This window comes from Hylaeus volcanicus, chromosome 4 (genome assembly GCF_026283585.1).
Source record: "Hylaeus volcanicus isolate JK05 chromosome 4, UHH_iyHylVolc1.0_haploid, whole genome shotgun sequence".
Lineage (NCBI taxonomy): Eukaryota > Metazoa > Arthropoda > Insecta > Hymenoptera > Colletidae > Hylaeus > Hylaeus volcanicus.
Window position 1 is genome coordinate 28,551,254 of NC_071979.1, and position 19,864 is coordinate 28,571,117.

A 19,864-nucleotide genomic window follows, 5' to 3' on the forward strand; every position below is an offset into this window, starting at 1 on the left:
ATTTTTATTAATTTGATTTTTTAACGATCGAACTTTATAAATTATTTTTAAAAGGCTGATATCTAACGAAACACTTGTAAAATCCCCGTACCGATAAGTTGTATTTATCGCGTCATTACCATAACATTGCATAAATGCATATTTAAGGGGTGCAAACGGTAGAGATCGAGCACGTCGACGTCATAGTAAAGAGGACACGTGACGCAGAGCCGCGGTGCGTCTAGACGCGTCGCGTCGACTGAGAGAAGTCGTGACAGAGCCAATCGTCACGCCACGCTATAGAGGTGCCCACGTGGGTTGAAAATAATAGCTATTTATATCGGCGTTATCGCCCACCGCTTGCTTCCGCCTGACGTTTAACGGTTCCCTCCTTGTCGGGCTCTTCCGCTTCTCGTTTCGCTTTCCTTCATCATGCGGGCTCGTGCCGCCAACAGAAACCGAGATAAGAGAGTGTCCGATTCCCCAGAAGATGCATGACCACGGTCACTGATACCGTGTCAATGCCGTCGTGATAACTTGTGTCTTTTAACCGTTTCGGTCCCGTGAATGTAAATTCCCAACCAAACCTACGCAAGGCTCCACGAGCGTGTAGTACACCGTGTACAATGTGGCAAGTCTGTCGCGATCGTAGGTACAGACAATAACGTCTGATTGGACGAATCACGTTCCGATAAGTACCGATGTAATCTATACTGTTTCGCATGGAATTTCCAGAGTTAAACGAGTCGAAATGGTGCCAAACAATATTGTATACCAATTCTTCTTTATACTATCTACGCGGTAATAATTAGTACAAGAGTTTAAACAATTACGATGATATATCTCTATCGCACCAAGGTATAGAAAAGGATATATGTATTCGGTACGAAAAAGTAAATAGCGTATAGAAGCAGAAATAAGTACACGTTACGCTGCAGAAAAGCGAGGTACACTAAATGGGATCTTTCATTACAGGTTGCGCTATAGAGCCGTTTCCATTGAGCGCTTCGAACAGTCTTGGAAACGTTTCATCGTGAAAAGAATTATTCGACCAAAGGAACGTCCCGTGGTGGTAACTAGCCATGCAACCGATCCTATGCTCTCGGGTGGGAAAGGGCGTCAGCATTCGGTAATCACAAAGCTTTCGAAATTAATCTGTCAATTGGCGCGTCGAGTCGCCCACGGGAGCCGGAGTTTCTCCTGGCGCGCACGCCGGAACAGAAAAGAAGCTTACATCGTATCACGCCGTTTTATCCCCACTTCACCCTCTATTACCAACGCCCCGTGCAATATTGCCTGAGAATATTCGCCGCGAGAGAGAAACCGGCTTTATGAAACGGCTTTGTCACAAAAATCAACAGAAATAAATATTTTAACAGCAACGAATACTTTACATTAATTATTCAAGAAAATAAAAGAAAGGTTCATTTGACACTAAAAGTACCACGACTATATGAAACGACAGTTTTCTCTAGCTGAATCCTCTGGCTGAATTTCAGCTACTAACAATTGAAAATAAAATATTTTCATATTCGACGAATGGACAGGAGGCCTCTAAGTCCTCTACGATGATGGCTCCTACTGGTTCTAACGGTAATGTACGTGCCATGAACCGGATGCACGCCTTTGCTTCACGTACACGACGTATGCATAGTTGCACCAATCAGGACTACTGGCCGACGTCTAGGCGCATTGTGTTGGTAATTTCCAGTTCTTTCAAGCGTCGTGCTCTTCCACTGGTGTCTTTGGCCTCGAGGCAACTCTACCACACGCCTTGTGAACCGTTAAACCAACATTCGTTTCGTCCACTAATTTTCCTGGCCAGGGGTTGCACCCCATCTAGACAAATAAATTAAAGAGCAATGGAAAAATATGGCCAAACGCCATAAACTATCTCAAAGACGCTAGAAAAGAAATAGAAAATAAAATACGGGAATAATGATATCGGAATAAACGTAATGATATTATTTTTACGTGATGGTAGTAATATAATTTTTCCAAGGCAAAGAACGTACGAGTCACCCAAGTATTACTTCACGAGCGGACAACATCCGTAAGCACACTCGCCTGAAGGACACTGCGCAACGAAATCAATTTGTCCGACTCGCCTGTAACTTTGTCCCGGGATATTTTCATCCCAGTGCCGGGTTCGATTGTTTCGATCGGCCCCGAGAGCCATGTCCCCTCCGAAAGTAACGTCCAAGTGCGCGACATCCAGTCGGGAAATGGTCGAGCAAGCGGAGTGGTCGGTCGCGTCGCCGCCTCCGCGAGAAAGAAGGAATTCTAACACGAAAAAGAAGCAGAACGCGGACGACAAGGTCGTCAGGTTTCGCTGTGACTTTCCCTCGACGCAGGTTAGGGTGATGCTGGCGAGAGGATGGGTCCAGGTAATGGAATGTCCCTTATTCATGCCGGCGACCTTAACGAGCCGAGGGTAGGAACTGGTCTCGGATATCCCTTTAAGGCCCTTGCCCGACGGACAAAACCGTGTTTAAAAGCGCATAGGTTCGCCCGCTATGGAAGAACGTGGACGGTGATTATGCGAAAATCCGCATTGTCCCCCACCCCCCGCCCCCCCCCGGCGTTGGCAACCACGGGAACCTTGATCCTAGATTACGAATAGAATGCTTATGCAACGCGCGATGGGGAACCAGACTTAATTTCACCGACGAAAATTGGCTTTTTCGAGAAGGATGGTCGCTTCGAGGCCAGCCTGTTTTTTTTTTTTTTTTTGGAGGTAGTTATTAGAGGCCAGGATAATTAATATCCGAGTCGAAGCCAGTGTAGGAATTAAAAAATGACGTCGATGTTATTCGAAAAGTAAAATATAAGTGAATCATCCAGTAATCAAAATTTAAATTTGCACGTTTCTTCGTGAAAGTGTTAGTACTAGATTCGTGAGGTCTTCCCGTTGAAAATGAGCCCAAACACGGGCCAATTCGGACTACCTTGGATTCCACTATCTCTTATCAATCTTAACATGTCGAATATTCGAAAAAGTTAAAGTGATCCAAATATAGCCGTGTTTGTACTCGATTCAATCGCCGGAGTTTCGTCAATCCATCCGTAATGCTTTCACAAAAATATATCAAGAAAATATAAAATCTTGATTTGAATAATTCCCAGCCCCTACTTTTTCCAAGGTAAGCGACCCTAACGACTTCGGCTGGCATCTCTGGTGGTGCGAGACGAACGACGTACGTCAGGCCTCAGACTTGAAGCTCACTCCCTACCAGAGGATACCCCACTTCCGTAACCATTACGAACTGACGCGCAAGAACTACCTGTACAGGAACCTGAAGCGCTACAAAAAGTCGCTACTGAAATCGACGAAGACCGACGAGGCGTCCCTATGCGATTCCATGCCCTTAACTTTCGAGCTCCCCAACGACTACAGACTGTTCACGGAGGAGTATCATAAACAACCAGGCAGGTGACGAGCACGTTGGCGATACATTAATGTAACGATAACATAAGATAAATAGACCGTGGATATTTATGCGAATCAATACTTTCACCGATGCAGAAATATAATTGAAACTGAAATCAACGTCTCGAAAGTATGTAAACGTTTTCGTCGTCTAAATTTCAGGAAGGAAATTCGACCTGTCTTCTAATTTATATAACACGTGTATCATTGTTGAAAATTTTGTATATTTTTGCATTTCTGCATGGTCTTCTAGATTTTCTTATACGAAGTCAAATAAGAACACTAATCGTAAGATGCATGTATGGGCCCAGTGGTAAACCGATAGACTGCCAATCCCGAGAACGAATCTCGAACGAAGTTCGAATCTCGCGTGTGCCATTTTCGTTTTTAATCCGTTTGAATAAACTTTGTAAATTTCTGCGACTAGGCGCCACGTGGATCGTGAAGCCGGCGGGAAGATCACAGGGCAGAGGTATCTTCTTGTTCAGGAAGTTGAAGGACCTGGCCGAGTGGAGAACGAAAGAGTTCTGCTTTCCACTGCTGGAGACACACAGCGAGACATTCATCGTTCAGAAATACGTGGAGAACCCGTACCTTCTGGCAGGTTCGTGTTTCCCCGCGACAGCGACGCTTTCAGACGGCTTATCGCCCCGAAGAATGGCCGTGTTGTCGGGGTGGATGCCTCAATACCCCCGAAAGCGTGCCTGGGGCTGAAATCCGCGAGGCTTTGTGGTCGGGCGTCGCGAAAAGGAAGAATACTCGAACTATTCGAAAGCACTTTCTTCAATGGTCTCGCGACGAGAAGAAATTGTCCGTGTTCCTTCGGAGAAGCAAACCAGCAGGGAAAGTTTGTAAACGTTTTCGTCGTTTAAATTTCAGGAAGGAAATTCGACCTGCGCATCTACGCCCTGGTGACCTCGTTTCATCCACCGAAGGTGTGGTTGGCTAGAGAAGGCTTCGCCCGTTTATCAGCCGAGCTGTTCGACTTGGAGAACATAGACGACAGCAGGGTGCACTTGACGAACATGGCGATACAGCTGAAGACGAACGTGGAGGACAAGAAGGAAGAGCTGAAGAAAGGTTGCAAATGGGCCTTGACCAAGGTCAGAGAGTACTTGACCGCTCGTCACGGGGTGGACGCCGTTGAAGCGCTGTTCCAGAGGATTGCTGGTCAGTCAGGTCTATTCGCGGTGGATGGTTTACCTACTAGCTTCTACCTGAGCGAGGCAATCTTCTCTTTTATCGTAGGTGTGATAATGGCCAGCCTGCTGGCGGTTCAGCCCGTGATAATGCAAGGAAGGAATTCTTTCGAGTTGTATGGCTACGATATTCTTCTCGACGAGGGTCTCACACCCTGGTTGCTGGAAGTGAACGCCTCGCCAGCCTTGACCGGGACCGACAGCGACGATTATCGGCTAAAGTTCGACCTCATCGACGACACGCTCAACGTTCTCGACATCGAGGGTCGATTCTCGGCCAGGGAAACGAGAATCGGCGGCTTCGACCTCCTGTGGAACGACGGCCCCGTGTGGACCGCTTGTCCTAATCCCTCTATCTGCGGCGAGCCGCCCAATGACCTCAGAAAACTCAACATTTACCTTGGGGCTCGGAACGACCGCGTCGGACAGTTACGTCAGCTTCGCAACTGCCTGAACGGAAGACGCAATAAAACCGCACGGGTGGCCACGGCTGCCAACTGCGTACGAAAGATAGCTCTCGACAAAAATTGAATTTTTTTAAACAGAACTCTGATTTTTCTCACGTACCACAAGTTAGGTTTGATTCGTGATTTTTATCCGACGAGGAATTTTACACCAGGGATAGAGACTCCACACAGAGGAGTCGGAAATGTTGTTTTTGCACGGTGCGTCGACGTAATGGTCGGCAGATTAGCGTCGTTCGCGGCTCTCCTTAAAATTAACGCGATTTGCGGTCGAGTTTCGTCTTCGCGCGTTGCACGGACTGGATGGGGGAATCAGCTTTGCGCAAGAACGAAAAGTGCGGCGGGGTAAAATGCGAGGAACCGTACACAAAGTGTTCCCTTTTCATTTTTACGAGACCGGAGGTTATAAAACGATCGAGGGGTTAAAGTAGGCATCGAAGTCCCACCTGTAAATGGTATTTTCAAACATTTTTCAAACGAACCGATGAAAACCAACATCGAAACAAATTAATAATAGAAGTCAAAGAATTTCTTTTACCGTAAATAATTTGCAACCAGGCACTCGCTGAAACGATGACTCGAGTTTTACAAATGGTTGCGTAATGCTATACAATCAGTCGAAAACCCGGTTTGTGAAATGCTCCGTTCTTTCGATTCTCTCAAGCTGCATCATCGCGCACAATGGCAGGATATCAGTTTCCACCGATTCCCAGGTACAAAGCAAATTCGTCGAAACTCTTGCACAGAGAATCGCCAGTCGGTTAAAAAATAACGTGCCTTTGCAGCTCGCGTTTCAATTCCAATTCAAGTATCGCAACAAACCGGCGCAACCGTTTTTCCCTTCACGGGAAATAAATTCTCGTTTCCGCTCCGCGAAACGTTCGACGATTCGGTTTGATTAAAGTAGCCATTTCCAGTGGATGCGCGGAATGTTATACAGCATGTAAAAGTAGTATGTCGATGTCTGACTATCGTGGCATCAAAGTTTAACAAAAAAAAAAAAAAATTATTTTTATTATTATTAAAACGTATTACTTTCTTAACGCCGCCTAGTCACCTTCAGCGAGTTCAACAAAGTCGTCTAAATAAAGCAGAAATAGGGGAATATCGCGACGATGTTCCCAGAGTCCCCCTGTTGTGTGCATTTACACGTGCACGGAGCCATCGATGTTTCAGGGAGTAAACAACAGATAAGGAACTATCCTCAGTTTTACCCCGATAGGTTGGGAATGTCTTTCGAAAGTTTTTCAAGAAAGAAAAAAAAAAAAAAACAAAGCAGCCCGTGCGCAATTTTTCACAGTCACGTCACGCGAATCTTTTCTTTCCATGCAACGTTTCCGACATATTTTTCTTCCGTGCAATTTTCCTCGGACTCCTCGACGCGAATCTTTTTTTCCACGGCTCCGTTGCAATTTTTCTCAGACATTTCGCACGGCCGTTTCTTTTCTCCTCCTTCTGTCCAATTTTTCTCGGATCTCGGAACTCGGTCCGACCCGTCGGACTCGACGCCATCGAAATCTCGTTTTTCTCGTCCGATTCAATTTCATTGTAGCTACGTGGCAACAGCGGCTGCGGCACCAACTGGCTGAGACTAACGAGCACGAATTTGCTCGATGCCGTGCGCCTGGCGCATAAATGTATATGCATATTCATACGAGGCTGCACACGGTCATGCGCCCACCGTGGGCAGCATAATCCTTCCTCTCCTGCCCCGCGACTCGTTCCACTTCCGTGAACCTAATTTTTTCCGATGGGCGACGGAAATTTTCATGAAAAATCGACCGGCGTCGTCGCTTTCGCGCGAGCGAGACAAAACTCCAAGCATAGGATGTAAACAACGGCATAAAACGAAGGTGCAGTCACGTTCGTAACAACGACGGCGATACCGACCCTCTGTCGTACGCAATAACTGTCTCGAAAGTAAATTATGAAGATATCCTCGTGGCTCGCGACGAAGGACGAGGGTTCGATGATGTATGCCTCGCACGAAACGAAACACGATACGGGGCGTATATCCCGCGCCGTGTTACAGAAAACAAAGTTGACCTTCGACTCTCCTCTACACTTCAGAGGGCATAGATGCCTTGGTAACTCGTACGAAGCTTCTAAATGATTGGTAACTCGTACGAAGCTTCTTAATTATTTATTTATAAGGGTCGCATTAACATCAGGGTCGTTAGCGACCACTTTGGTGTACAGTTATACATATGTATATATAAACAAACAGCGAATAGTACAGCGAGTTACATTTTGTAATACAGATTTACATTTTTAAGAAAAGTAAGGATTTCAGTACTGTTTTCTTTTATCATTGGAATTTTATCATTTTTTTTATCATTCACTTAGATTATCGGGTATATTATGGGTTATCCGTTGTGTTGTGAGTGCAGGACAGCTTAAAAGGATACGTTCTACAGTTAACGGTATATGACACGTGTTACATAAGGTTGGTGGTTGTTTTTTGATTACACGAAGGTGCGTAATGTTTGTGTGTCGAATTCTGAGTCTTGTGAAAACTACTTGATCTTTTCTATAAAGCGAATTTTGCCCGCGATACAACGCGATGTTCCTTTTAAATCTTCGCATTTCCAAGTATTTGGATTCGTAAACAAACTGTCCACTGCAAAATTTGGGTCATCGCGCTTCGGACGCGTCTCTAGCGAGACGGCGAGCACATTCGTCGGCTTGTTTCGTTGTTTATTCGCGGCCACGATAAAATAAACGATCCCGTGTAATTACGGCGATAAAGAGAGCCGAGGAAACAGTTTTTCATGTCGGCCAGAGATCCCCTCCGACCCGGAAAATTGTTTGTTCGTCCGCGCTCTCGACGGCTGAACTTATTAAATTCGTGAAACCGTGTCGCAACCACGAAAGAATATGCAGAGGGGTAGGAGGCAATGTACTCTCGCTTTTACGCGGCCTTTTCTCGTCGTCCGTTCCCCCCTCGCTCTTCAACCGGGGACTAAATTTAGCGAAAGAGTCGTATAACTCGGTAAGCGTGCTCGTATTATCCTGATTCTTCCAGGCAACGGCGAGTAAACTCGTTAAAATGTTACTTCACCATTATCGTTTCCACTTCGCTTCCAAACGGTGCTGCTGCCCGCCGTTTCGTTCCGCTGCGAGACATTTCGCTGCGTGTATCTTTTCCGAATCGTTTCAATCGCCGGATCGATTTTTATTCCCAACGTTTATTCAATGGACCCGTTAAACCACCGCTCGGGAAACGTAAATTTATTCTTAGAACTGCATACTTTCTTTTCCTTTACGGTACGTATTAGGTGTAGAGATATTAATCTTTTCGATTAAAATAATTTTCGTTCGTACGATTAGCGATGCACAAATCGCAACCGATTTCCTAAGTAATATTCGTAGGAATTGTTTTCAAAGGATTCCCAATCGAAACTAAACAAAAAGATGATATCGTCGAGCTTCTTTTTCGAGCCGTCCATCCGTATATAACCTACTAATGGAATTCTTCGTCCTCGATAAAAGTCAGCGTCTAAGTAATTCGTGTCGTTGCTAAAAAACGACTTGGCCGTGTCTAAAAATACCGTGACATCCCGTCGTCCTCCCGGTACCTTCGACTCGTATAAAAATGGCTACCCGCGGATACGTGAACCGTGAACTGCACGGAACATGTTCATCGACGTTTCCAATAACGTGCGAGCGCGCAACGAGAACGTCGAAGGAATCTTGTCGCGTGCGCGCGCGCAGGAATCCTACGAATCCGATATTCTCAGAGGCTGTGATCTTATTATCAATGTATACGACGAGGATACCGCGCTCGATACGATCAAACGAGAGCTAGGAATGGGGAAACAGGAATTGAACCTCCGATACCTGCGTGACTTCTTCTTTACTCCCGACACCGGGCCTTTTTATTCGATACTTTATCACTCCGTGTGCATTGTGGACGGAACAATGTTGAATTCTGCTCGAAACTGGAGAAACAGATGGCTGGGTCGATTCTGACCCATTACAGAACTTTACAAATATGTAATAGGGTGCATTTGGTGTAGTAATAAATTTTCTATCTTTAATTATCTGTAACTCTGGCTTAAACAGAAATATTTGCTAGCCATTTTGTTATATCGAAGTGACAACTTTAATATCAATAAATGGAATACTTTATCTTCTTTCTAAAGGTCAAGTTATCATTCGGACAACAAATTAAATCATATCGAGAGCCCAGGTTTGCGTAGAGAAACGAAAAGTTCGCGATGAACGCAAAGTATAAATCGTCGACGCAGTGCGCAGAAATAATGAATAATTAAACGGTAATTGGAGCACTGGAAGAAAAAGGGGACCCTGTATCCCTGTTATAGGCTGTTTGGCATCGATAATTCGATTGCCAATTAAAGCTCAATTAATGCCGTTCGCGCGCGCGCGGCAACGTCCGTTTAATGACATAATAAAACGAAACGATTAATTAACAACGATTGGCCAGGTATTTCGAAACGGAGAAATTCGAATTCTGAATACGCAGCGATTCGACGCAACACATGTATTTAAACGTTAACTTTAGACTACGTTTCGCCTGTCCCAAACAGATCCAGTCTCGTCCAAACTCGACGTCAGTCTCGTTTAATTTCAAACCGACGCTGCATTTGCCTGGGACGATAAATAATCCGCGGCCAAGTAGTTGCGGTCAAATCTGAATACAATTTACGTTTAAATGTGGCGAATTCTGCACTCGAAATGCAAACCAGATACAGTTAATTTCGTATGTAACCTTCGCGGTAGCAAACTGCTGATCAACCATTCATACGCTCAAGCAATCGTGTAGCATCACGCTTTCTCCGAAATATTTTTCTGTTTACATTTTTTTTACTTTCCAATTTACGCAAGAGGAAAATATTATCAAAAAACGTCTCCGGATGCATTCTCTCCCTCGCAAGCACACGCGTCCGCGTGCATCGGTTAACACTTTAAATAACAAATTTTATAAACGTCTGTATTCAAGCCTCGTTTTCGATGAAGCGTGTAAGCCAACGAAATGAATCGATCGGTGTAAATTCGTCCGTGTTTCGGTGCAACGACTTTCACTTTGAGTAAAAGGCAGGTCACTTTATAATTTCACACAGACCCGTTGCAACCTGCGTACACGTAACCGCGGCTATTTTTACAGTTACGCAACGTAATCGGTATTCGATAGACCGAGAACTTCCTGACGAGAAGCTGATCGTTATAAATACGTCCCGCGGCATCTTTTAATTTCCATCAGTGAAGTCATCGATCCTTCGAAGAGTAGGGACACCAGGTGACCACAGCTTTTTGGGGACATTCAATATTCATACTCTCGAGATCGAAATCGCCACGTACCCCGCTTTCAAGCGAACTCCCCTGGCCCCACTTGGACCAGACAGCGACGCATCATAGGAACGATGCTCCTACGAATTCTTTCCCAGCGCACAGGCGTCTAATCATAGGTAATTTCAGAGCGAATCTCGGTCCAGGGAGTCCTCTCATCGCCACAGCATCGCCATAGGGTAAAGCCTCTTCCGTCTGCTCCCACTCTTTACCCTGGCAGCGACGAGGGTTGGCCTTAACGTCCTTAACCCATTTCCAGGCAGCGTTACGTTAACGCAACATAATGGTTTAGCTTCCTTTCCGCCTCTCTCTTTGCTCCATACCTCCTCCCCTCGGCCTTTCCAGACCCCCGTCATTCGTTAAACCGCAGCGGAACGTTAACGATGCCCTCTTTCACCGATAAAGTGGCACCACAGCCCCGGTGATCCTTAATTAATACTTCTTCAGCCAGCCTCATTATCGCCTTCGATTGTCCGACGTCCACGACGGCTCGAGAGACGTGGCTGAGGAAATCCAACTGACCAGGCGCCATCGACGCGACTGGACAGTTTCTGTGGAAGTAGGGTGGTTCCAGAAGGTCCCCAGAACTTGATCGTAGTAATATTTTTGGGATCGATGATCGGTCCTCGGGATAGTTTCGCGATTCTTCGGGCTAATTCCAGGTTTTAGTCACCGACATCACAGATATCGATGAAAAAGTATCGGGCTGTCTGAAAAGTTCATGCCGATTTTTAGTAGGCGGTACAGGCCTGAATATATCGGAATGGCTGAAAACAAATAAAATGTGTACATTCCTTAACAGGTGCAAAGGTTACGGAACAAAACGGAACATATATATAATTCGATAAATATACGTCAAAATTCAAATATGCCTTTGAATTTTTCTTCAAAATAGGCACGAACGTTCCGGACAACCCAATGATTTCTTTTTTTGGATAATAACACGAAACGCCCACAGTCGAATGAAAACTCTTCGGCACGGCACAAAGAACAGTGGAATCTCAACGAGAAGTCTCCGTGAAGCGAGAAACACTTCAGGTTCCGTGTCAAGACTCCACTTTAGACACCTAGGAAATACTTTTGGTATCACCGCGCTGGATTTCGGTCAGGAAAGCCTTCGTCGGAGATTCGAAAGGCTCTAAATTTAGCTCGATATTTCTATTCAATTTTCTGATAACACGAGTCCAGCAATTAACTTCCATTCGAGTCGTCCAAGGGAAAAAGAATGCCCTCTGTAGAGCCGAGGCTCCAGACGTCGCGGAGGAACGGAGATTAGCTGCGCCCCACGGAGCAGTCGATTCTTATCGATAAGTATCGGGAAGCCTCGAGGTTGCTAAGACGCCAGACGACGCCAAGGAGACGGTTATCGTCGTAGTATGTTTCTCAGGTGCCAAAGTACCCTTCATCATCCGGACCCTACTGCGGATATAAGTATAAATCGTCTTCGATGGGCGGAATCGATGCTCCTCTTCGGATAAGAAAATAACCGAGGCTCGCGCAGGTAGATCAAAGTCGAAGTACGAGGAACGTACATCCACTTTCACTTTCTTGCCACTCTCGTATTTCCCTTCGCTCGTGTTAGAATTGTATTTTTATAAACTTTATCTTCTAAAGGATTACAACATATATAAGAATGTTAGAGGAAAGGTGTCCGAAATTCACGGCGACCCGTACCGCTTCACTTATTTCGACGAACCGAGGATCGTCGCTTTCTGTCCCTGCTAGGACACCAACTCTCTTTCTGCTTTAAGGAAAAATAGACCCTTTTCCTCAAGACCCGAAAGTGGCAATCGTTGCACTCCGACAGCTCGTACTTCGAAGTAACTCTCGCGACTGGGTCGAAATTTCATTTTAAACGAAATTTTGTCTTCCAGCGTCGATAGCAATTCCGCGAACACTATACCGCGCGCAAAGACTCGATCGAGGACGAATAAAAATGTATTTCCGTCCTCCCAGTAGCTCTTTGGGTCGCGCGAAAGGCGACACGATTTTTCTGGAGCAAGAGGAGAGCTTGTCGCGAAGTCCGCAAATGGCGTTATATCCCGACCCAAATTGGAATCGATTCAACCTCGTAAAGCAGCCATCGAGCTAACGCGAAAAGAAGGGCCGAAGATTTGAATTTATATGCGCGCCGGGTCAATCGTTTTTCTTCCCTCGCCGGCGAGAAAGTCGCTTCTTTCTTCTCGCCGAGTGAGCCGAGATCAAGCGCAGCCTGGTTAACGGCGATTTTTCTGCATTGTCTGGCACGCCTCGACGACGATCAGCTTATCGCGCCCCGATTGCTTTTTATGCGATTCGACTCGACAGGACGCGCTCGTATATCTCCACCGTGGTCGAATCAAAACTAACTGACCGCTCAACGCCACTTTCCCCGGTGTAAATAATGCCGAACACTCAATTTCCCAAAGTATCACTGGCTTAAGAATTTTTAAACGTATTAATTCTTGTACAGGAAGTAATCTCGAGACCTTTTTGCTCCTTAAGAGTACCTCTACCAAATGTTTATTAGGAAATAAGTTTCCAAACTTCTTGAATTAAAAGTTTGTTCTGTGTTAGTACTCTGTTGATACAGGACCGTATTTTCCTCCAAGCGATATTTTTCAAACTTTTCCATTTCCCTCGCAGGACCTAAGTACGGTGCCTTGAGTGTTTACTGAAAAATACGGTCCTGAGTACCGCCTGTATAATGTACTCGTAAGATGGCCGCACCCATTTCCGTAGCAAGCTCCCTCGGAGACTTTGTCGCAACGATACGACCAGCAACACAAGCTCCCAGTGAAATTAACACTTGGAACAATGTTGCATCGCGTCATTTCGTGCTTTCTTCCTGGCCATTATTGTTACTATCCAATTGTGACTATTCGATGTCTGAATAAATCGAATTTAAAAATAGAGGAACTATCGACACTGAAAATTTATATAAAATTACAAATCCACGTTCAAACTTACAAATCTCGAGTCCCGATCTCAAATATAAATTCCGCAGCAACCCCTTGAAACGTTAGCTCGGAAAAATACTATCCCATTGTAACTACACAACAGGCAATGAATTCTCCTCGTCGCAATAAATTGCCAAATTTATTTCCTAGCAGTTTCCTGAAAGGAAACTCGTGCCTGGAAAAGGCCAAGAACCCCTGGTTTAACGGTTCCATCTTTAAAAGAAAATCGCAGCGGTGCTGCTTCGGCGAAAAATAATTCACACGTTCCGTGGCGCTGGCTATCGAGTTTCTCGTTTAACTGTATCAATGACAAGGTTTTTGTCTTCTTAGAGCGATATACTCCTTGAATTTATTTCCCTGCAGTTTCCTGAATGGGAACTCGAGCCTGGAAAAGGTTGAAATCCCTGGTTTAACGATTCCGTCGCAAAAAGAAAATCGCGGTGGCGGTGCTATCGCTAGAAAATAATTCTACACGTTCGATGAGGCGAGCTGTCGAATTGCAGGTTTAACTGTATCAACAAGCAAGGTTTTTGTCTTCCCGCCCTCTTTCTATTTGCGGCGCAGATAAGACGATATTTACATCGGTGATTCTTCACCTCGAGGAGAGGTATATATCGACGCTTGAGCTCTCTCGTCACGGTCAGAATGCAGACCGGCGCGTCTCGTTGCGTTTTTCAGATGTCGTTTGCTCGCTATTCGCTCCGGTCTCGTGCCAAACGGGGTACAGTCGTTGGGAGGAGACGGGCGCAAGAAACAAGAACGCTACGTTTTGTTATACCTCTCTTTCTGCCGTAAACTCCCCTTTCCTTCCGCCCTTCGGACCGTTCCACGAGATTCGTTCCGTGGCTCCGGGCGAAAAAACAGTTTACGAGCGGCGCGGACGCAGGTCGAGGCAACAAGCAGAGTCGCGCGTTATTCGAATAATTTATACATTTAAAAAGATAATCTCGGACACGCATCTCGGCCTCGTCGCAACCTCTAAATTGGTAAACAAGTAACTGTACGCGAAACGACCCGTAATGCTCTGCCGTCCGTTGATACACTCGTTTCGCGGTTAGACCAGTTATTTTTAGCCCGAGCTGCATTCGCTTCTCCAGCAACATCGCGAAGTTTCACCCTTTCCTCCACCGCCGCGAATAAAACGCAAAGAACCGTGGGTTTCTCATTGAAACTTCGCCTCGGTCGCTCGGCCATTCGGTTGCTATTCATCCGAGCAGACTTTCGACAGAAATTCTATCCAAATATTCGATCGAATAATAGAAAAATTTACTCTAAAAAATATCATCTACACGATACGTACTTAAAATCGTATTTGTTGGAATATGCGACCGACAAAAATCAATCGACATCTGATACGCACGGCGCGTGAAAGGATGTTTATATAAACATCCTCGGAACAGATAAGCACGTGCTTCAAGAAATGGTCTCCTTGTTGGACGGCCAATCTTTGTCTGGTCCCTGTGACCGTATTTTCTTTCTTGTACAGTTCAGTTCTTTCGTAGACCTCGTAGAGTTCGGACGTTACTTCCTCGGTCAATAATACATATAATAAATAGTGTTTTATTTAAATTTCTCTGTGTGGCAATCATTTCTATAACCCATTTCCAATAGTATTTTCCATTGGTTTTGGGAATAATTTGGATGGAAAGCTTGGAATAACGAATTCGTGGCTCCTCTCGCGACAACGCGAAATAAGAATACCCCTCCTCTTCGGTGGTCGTTGACCCTTTTTCATCCCAGCGAACAAGAGGAAGCGCATCGAGAAACGGGAGAGAACTTGGTCACGAAAATAAGAAGAAAAAAGTTAGAAATCCTGCGAAGATAGGTGGGGACAGGGGGAACGACCACGTGGCACGTTAGGTATCTGTGCCAGTGAAATGTGCAAGTTACGAGAACCCATTAAAACGCACCGACGAGCCTCTCCGTGTTGTATTCTCGCGCGTGCCGCCATAGAATTGAGAGTAGCCGCAAGAAACGCCCTTGGACGTCCGCTGAAATTACATTTTCTCTAACGAGGTAAACAGATAGATTCGAAATATCATTTCTCCCCTTGAGATATGTTCCTCGATTACGTGAATCAGAATTGACCAAAAATCCTGGCCGGATGCAACAATTTCGAGTAACGAATAAGCGGGGAACAAAATAATTTACGTCGCCGAAATAAACGTAATACGAAGATTGCGGAATTTTTACATTTATAGAAAACGAAAATATGAGAAGATCTAGAGAAATATTTATATTGGGTTGTCCCGGAAAGTTCGTGCCTATTTTTAAGACAAATTCAAAGACATATTTGAATTTTCATGTATATTTATTGAATTATATATGTACCATTTTGTTCCACAACTTTTCCATCTTTTAAGGAATGTACACGTGTTATTTGTTTACAGCCGTTCCAGACAGCCCAATAGTATTGTGAATCATAGTGCGACAAAGAAAATCTCGTCATATCGAGCAAGATATATCGGGCAGATTAGATCGATAAAAAATAAGCGAATTATATAAATGATAATATATTATCTATAAATGGCCTAGATATAATCTTTCAGAAATACTCGAGCCCCGAAGAGTTTCACACGCACCTTGACACATCGAGGCGCATGCAGTGGTGGCCCACTTTCGATCGTGATCGATTTAGATCAAATTACCCGTTGGAAATTCTGCGGAAATTAATACGTCAGACGGGAGTGCACCGGTGTAAGATAGTATTGAGGTAACGCCGATCTGATATTGCAGAAACTGACGCTATAAGTCTGTAAATATTAAGCCGTCTCGGGTTCTGTTTTGCAGGTTATCCAACGCAATATCCGCGTGCAATAAAAAGTCTATGCAACCCATATGCATTATATTTTTATTATCACTTTAGTTTTTCTTTCACGTTCTATTTTTTTAAAGTTGGTGCATTCGGTCCAGTTTATCTTTTAGTTCTTGATTTTCTTTTACAATCTCATTATATTTATAATAACACATTTGCGTTGATAGAAGAACTCCCCGTCGGAGGAATGACTCATGACACCATCTACGTCAAACGTTAATGCAACTTTGCGATAACTTAATCGATAACTCTCCTACAATGATGTCTGATAAATTAACTGAAAGGAATTCATTGTTTTGTAGAGAATTAAAAAAAGTATCTAACTACTAGTATACTCCCCTGTGCATTTTCGTATTTATATTTATTTCTACTAAAATCGTTATTCGTAGTATCGTATTACAAACTGCTTTGCCTATCGAATTCCCTTGTAAACAATTTTGTACAAAAAGAACGTTGTTTATAAGGGAATTCGATAGGCAAAGCAGTTTGTAATACGATACTACGAATAAAGATTTTAGTAGAAATAAATATAAACTGCTTTGTCTATCGAATTCTCTTATAAACAACATTCTTTTCGTACAAAATTCAATTTTCAATGGCCTCGCAATTTTCTTCTCCGTACTTCCCCCTAATTACGTATCTAATTTCCTGTTTGTCCGTTAGCTGGGGTATTAACGAACGTTAAAGTGACGTGCGAGATTAGGGGGCGCCACAGTGCACACTCGAGTGCTTTAATTATGGAAAGTAGGGGGAACATTCGTCTTATGGTTATCAAGAAGGCGATCGATCGATAAATGCGAGAAATTCGACGACGTATACGCGCGTTCGCCTAAGTGCATAATCGTCGGGGCTCGCGTGCTTCGTACCGTCGGGGGAACTTCGAGTTCTTCTTTCATTATCACGCGAACGCCATTGCATAACGTCGTCTTTGGACGTGAATTATATGAACGAGACTGATTAGCGATTTATTTGTGTCGGAGATCCATGAAAATTTACGCGATACTACATTTACTAAGAATACTAATTTCGCGATAAATTTCAATTTTCACAATGAAGTTTTAAACAAGTGCAGCTTCATCTATACATTTCGAGGTGCCCTTATTTCACATTTGTCTTTACACGTGCACAATTAATAGAAAGATTAGCGAAATTTATTTTCTTATCTAGAGTAGGATGAGATCAATTGTTCCTTCGTTATGCATATTTATAAACGTCACTTGCTTCCTGAAGTCTTTCACTAATTTATAGACGTCAGCTACTTTATAAAGTTCAATTACGCGTGGACTCGCTGCTACTAAATTCGAAACTCATTCGAAGTTTATTCAAGCGACGCTATTAAGTTTCGCTCTACTAAAATGATTTTGAACATTGACTCGACGATCGCTGCATCGCCGGAAGTATGGCAATGTGGACGAAATTATGCACGAGCTTGCTTTCAGACTTTCGCCATTTACTCTAATCGCGTAATTCCCGCGTTCCTTTCGCGAAATAATTGAGAAGGCACGAGTATCGTTCTCCCACACATAACATCAATTTTTAACAGTTTCTTTTTTAGTTAAGAAGAACTTACGTTTCACCTATATAAAATTACCAAATATAAAATGAGGAAAAGGATCGATAACCATTGGACCATCGATAACCAATTACGTAACAATTAATTCGTCAATATTATTTTCAATCTGATTATTATTAATACGACTGTATAAATATTATAAATTGTTCGATACATCGATGTTAAACGTAGCGATACATATTTGAAACATCGAAATAATAATTTAAAATTTGTTTCGCTGCCAACTTCAGCAACGCGACAAAACAAAAAAAAAAAGGAACGAAAAAAAGGAACTATTTGAAAAATTCAATAAAAGCCACGCAGTCCGATGGACAATGCAAAATGCATTACGGGTTCTCTGTACCAACCGAACAATGAATCCTGAGTGGCCATCGATATAGTTGCCTAACCTGCTCTCAGCTCGCGAGACTCTCCCGACGCTGCCATATTAATTAAAAGAAAATATTCACTTCGATAGAATTTGTCTTTGCCCATCGTTTCAAGTCTAATAGAACGAACGGAGAACCCACCGAACAAACACTCGATAGCAATTCAACGAACCGTTGATCGCGATTTATTTGTTCATCCTCTTTGCATTAATAAATTGTGCAAATTAAAATCCAATCTTCTCTGTAACTCGCGCGAACCTCGTTACAAGGAAGTTTCGTATAGACAAAAAAAAAAGAATTGCTCTCGGTCCTAGCTCTCTCTGTTCGGATCTTCGAAATGTACGAAGGCACAAGCGGAGAGATCGTTACTTTTGTAAGGCAGGTTGGGCCAACGGAAACTTGAGAATTCGTAAAACAAAAGCAAAAAAAAAAAGAGACCGAGGGAACGTATACAGTAACACATTCCAATCACGCGTAATGCCCAGCCGCTCCTTTGTTACATGCATTCTTCTCGCGAATGACAGTTATGCAGAATACAAAAAGTTCGCGCATGCGCGCCCTACAGGTTTGGACACTCACTTTGATTGCTCGTGACTGGCACATTTCGTGTACGAACACGAACGCGCACGGAATTCTATGGAATGCCCAAATGTGCACGCTCGAGTCGTAATTACTCGCTGCATGGATAAAATAACGAACGAACGAATAAATGAATAATTAAATGTACGTATGTATCAGGTTGTCCAGAAAGTTCGTGCCAATTTTCAAGAAAACTTCAAAGGCACATTTGAATTGTAATATGTATTTATTGAATTACGTACAGTCAGTGTAAGAAGTATTCGTACAGCAATCAATTTAAAATAAATGGCTCCTGTACGAATACTTATTACACGGACTGTAGGTACAATTTTGTTCCTTTCTACCTTTTAAAGGATGTACATATACATCTACATATACATCTACATATACATCTACATATACATCTACATATACATCTACATCTACATATACATCATATACATGTATGTATATGTTATTTGTAGTCATTTCGACATATTCAGATATTCATATTCCTGCACCACCTATCAAAAATCGGCATGAACTTTCTGGACAACCCAATATAACAAAATATTATTGGTCCGTTCAATAATTAGAGAAAGTCTGTCGGTTCTACGAACAGAAGTAATCGAAATTTCGAGAGGTCGCGAGCCCTAGTTTGAGAAGCGCTGGATTAATCTATTCCGCATTTGCCATTGAAAAAGTACCTACCCCTAGCCGGTATCGAAAACCAGTTCCGACGAGGCAATCGATCTATTCTGCGCAACGCCGAGGGTAAAGGGGAAGGGAGTGCTTTCAATTTGCAAAATTACAAGACACCGCGAAAAAAGAAAAAAGAAAGAAAAATTGGCAGCCGTATAACGATGCTTGAGGCGTGTAACCCCCACCCCCAAAATACAGGTCAATTTTTGTCGGAATGTTTAATATCGAGACTAATCGAAATATAGAAAGTTCGTATCGTAGAGTTTCGCATTGTTCATCGTTCGTTGCACGAAATTTTCATCTAGATGTAAGAGTTGTCTGACAGCAGTTAAAGCAATGACACATGTCTCTAGCGAATCGGAAGTCAGGCACTGTGTCATCTATCTGCCTCGTTATGAAACAGTGGTTCTTAACCGTGCTAAGTTAACAACATGTTACAGTGATACTTAACTATACGAAAAAATCATTTCAAGCATCGATGTGTCTATCGTCTTATTCCAATTTAATTATAGATCATTCGCTACCAA

At 43.6% G+C, this 19,864-nt stretch overlaps 2 protein-coding genes across 2 annotated transcripts in view; one reads left to right on the forward strand and one right to left on the reverse strand.

Annotated features, from left to right (window-relative positions):
- LOC128874722 (PH and SEC7 domain-containing protein) overlaps nucleotides 1-19,864 on the reverse strand; it is a 48,553-nt gene that overhangs the window by 26,862 nt on the left and 1,827 nt on the right. The gene's annotated exons all lie outside the window — the stretch shown is intronic.
- Nucleotides 1,571-9,825, forward strand: LOC128874724 (probable tubulin polyglutamylase TTLL9). Its single transcript, XM_054119739.1, has 2 exons — nucleotides 1,571-4,013; nucleotides 4,289-9,825. The coding sequence occupies exons 1-2, from the start codon at nucleotides 3,707-3,709 to the stop codon at nucleotides 5,137-5,139; spliced, it is 1,158 nt and encodes a 385-aa protein (XP_053975714.1). The 5' UTR covers nucleotides 1,571-3,706; the 3' UTR covers nucleotides 5,140-9,825.

Coding starts and splice junctions, on each gene's coding strand:
- LOC128874724 (XM_054119739.1), top strand. CDS start 3,707: ATGTATGGGCCCAGTGGTAAACCGATAGACTGCCAATCCCGAGAACGA. Junction 4,014..4,288: donor GAACCCGTACCTTCTGGCAG/GTTCGTGTTTCC, acceptor TTTAAATTTCAG/GAAGGAAATTCGACCTGCGC.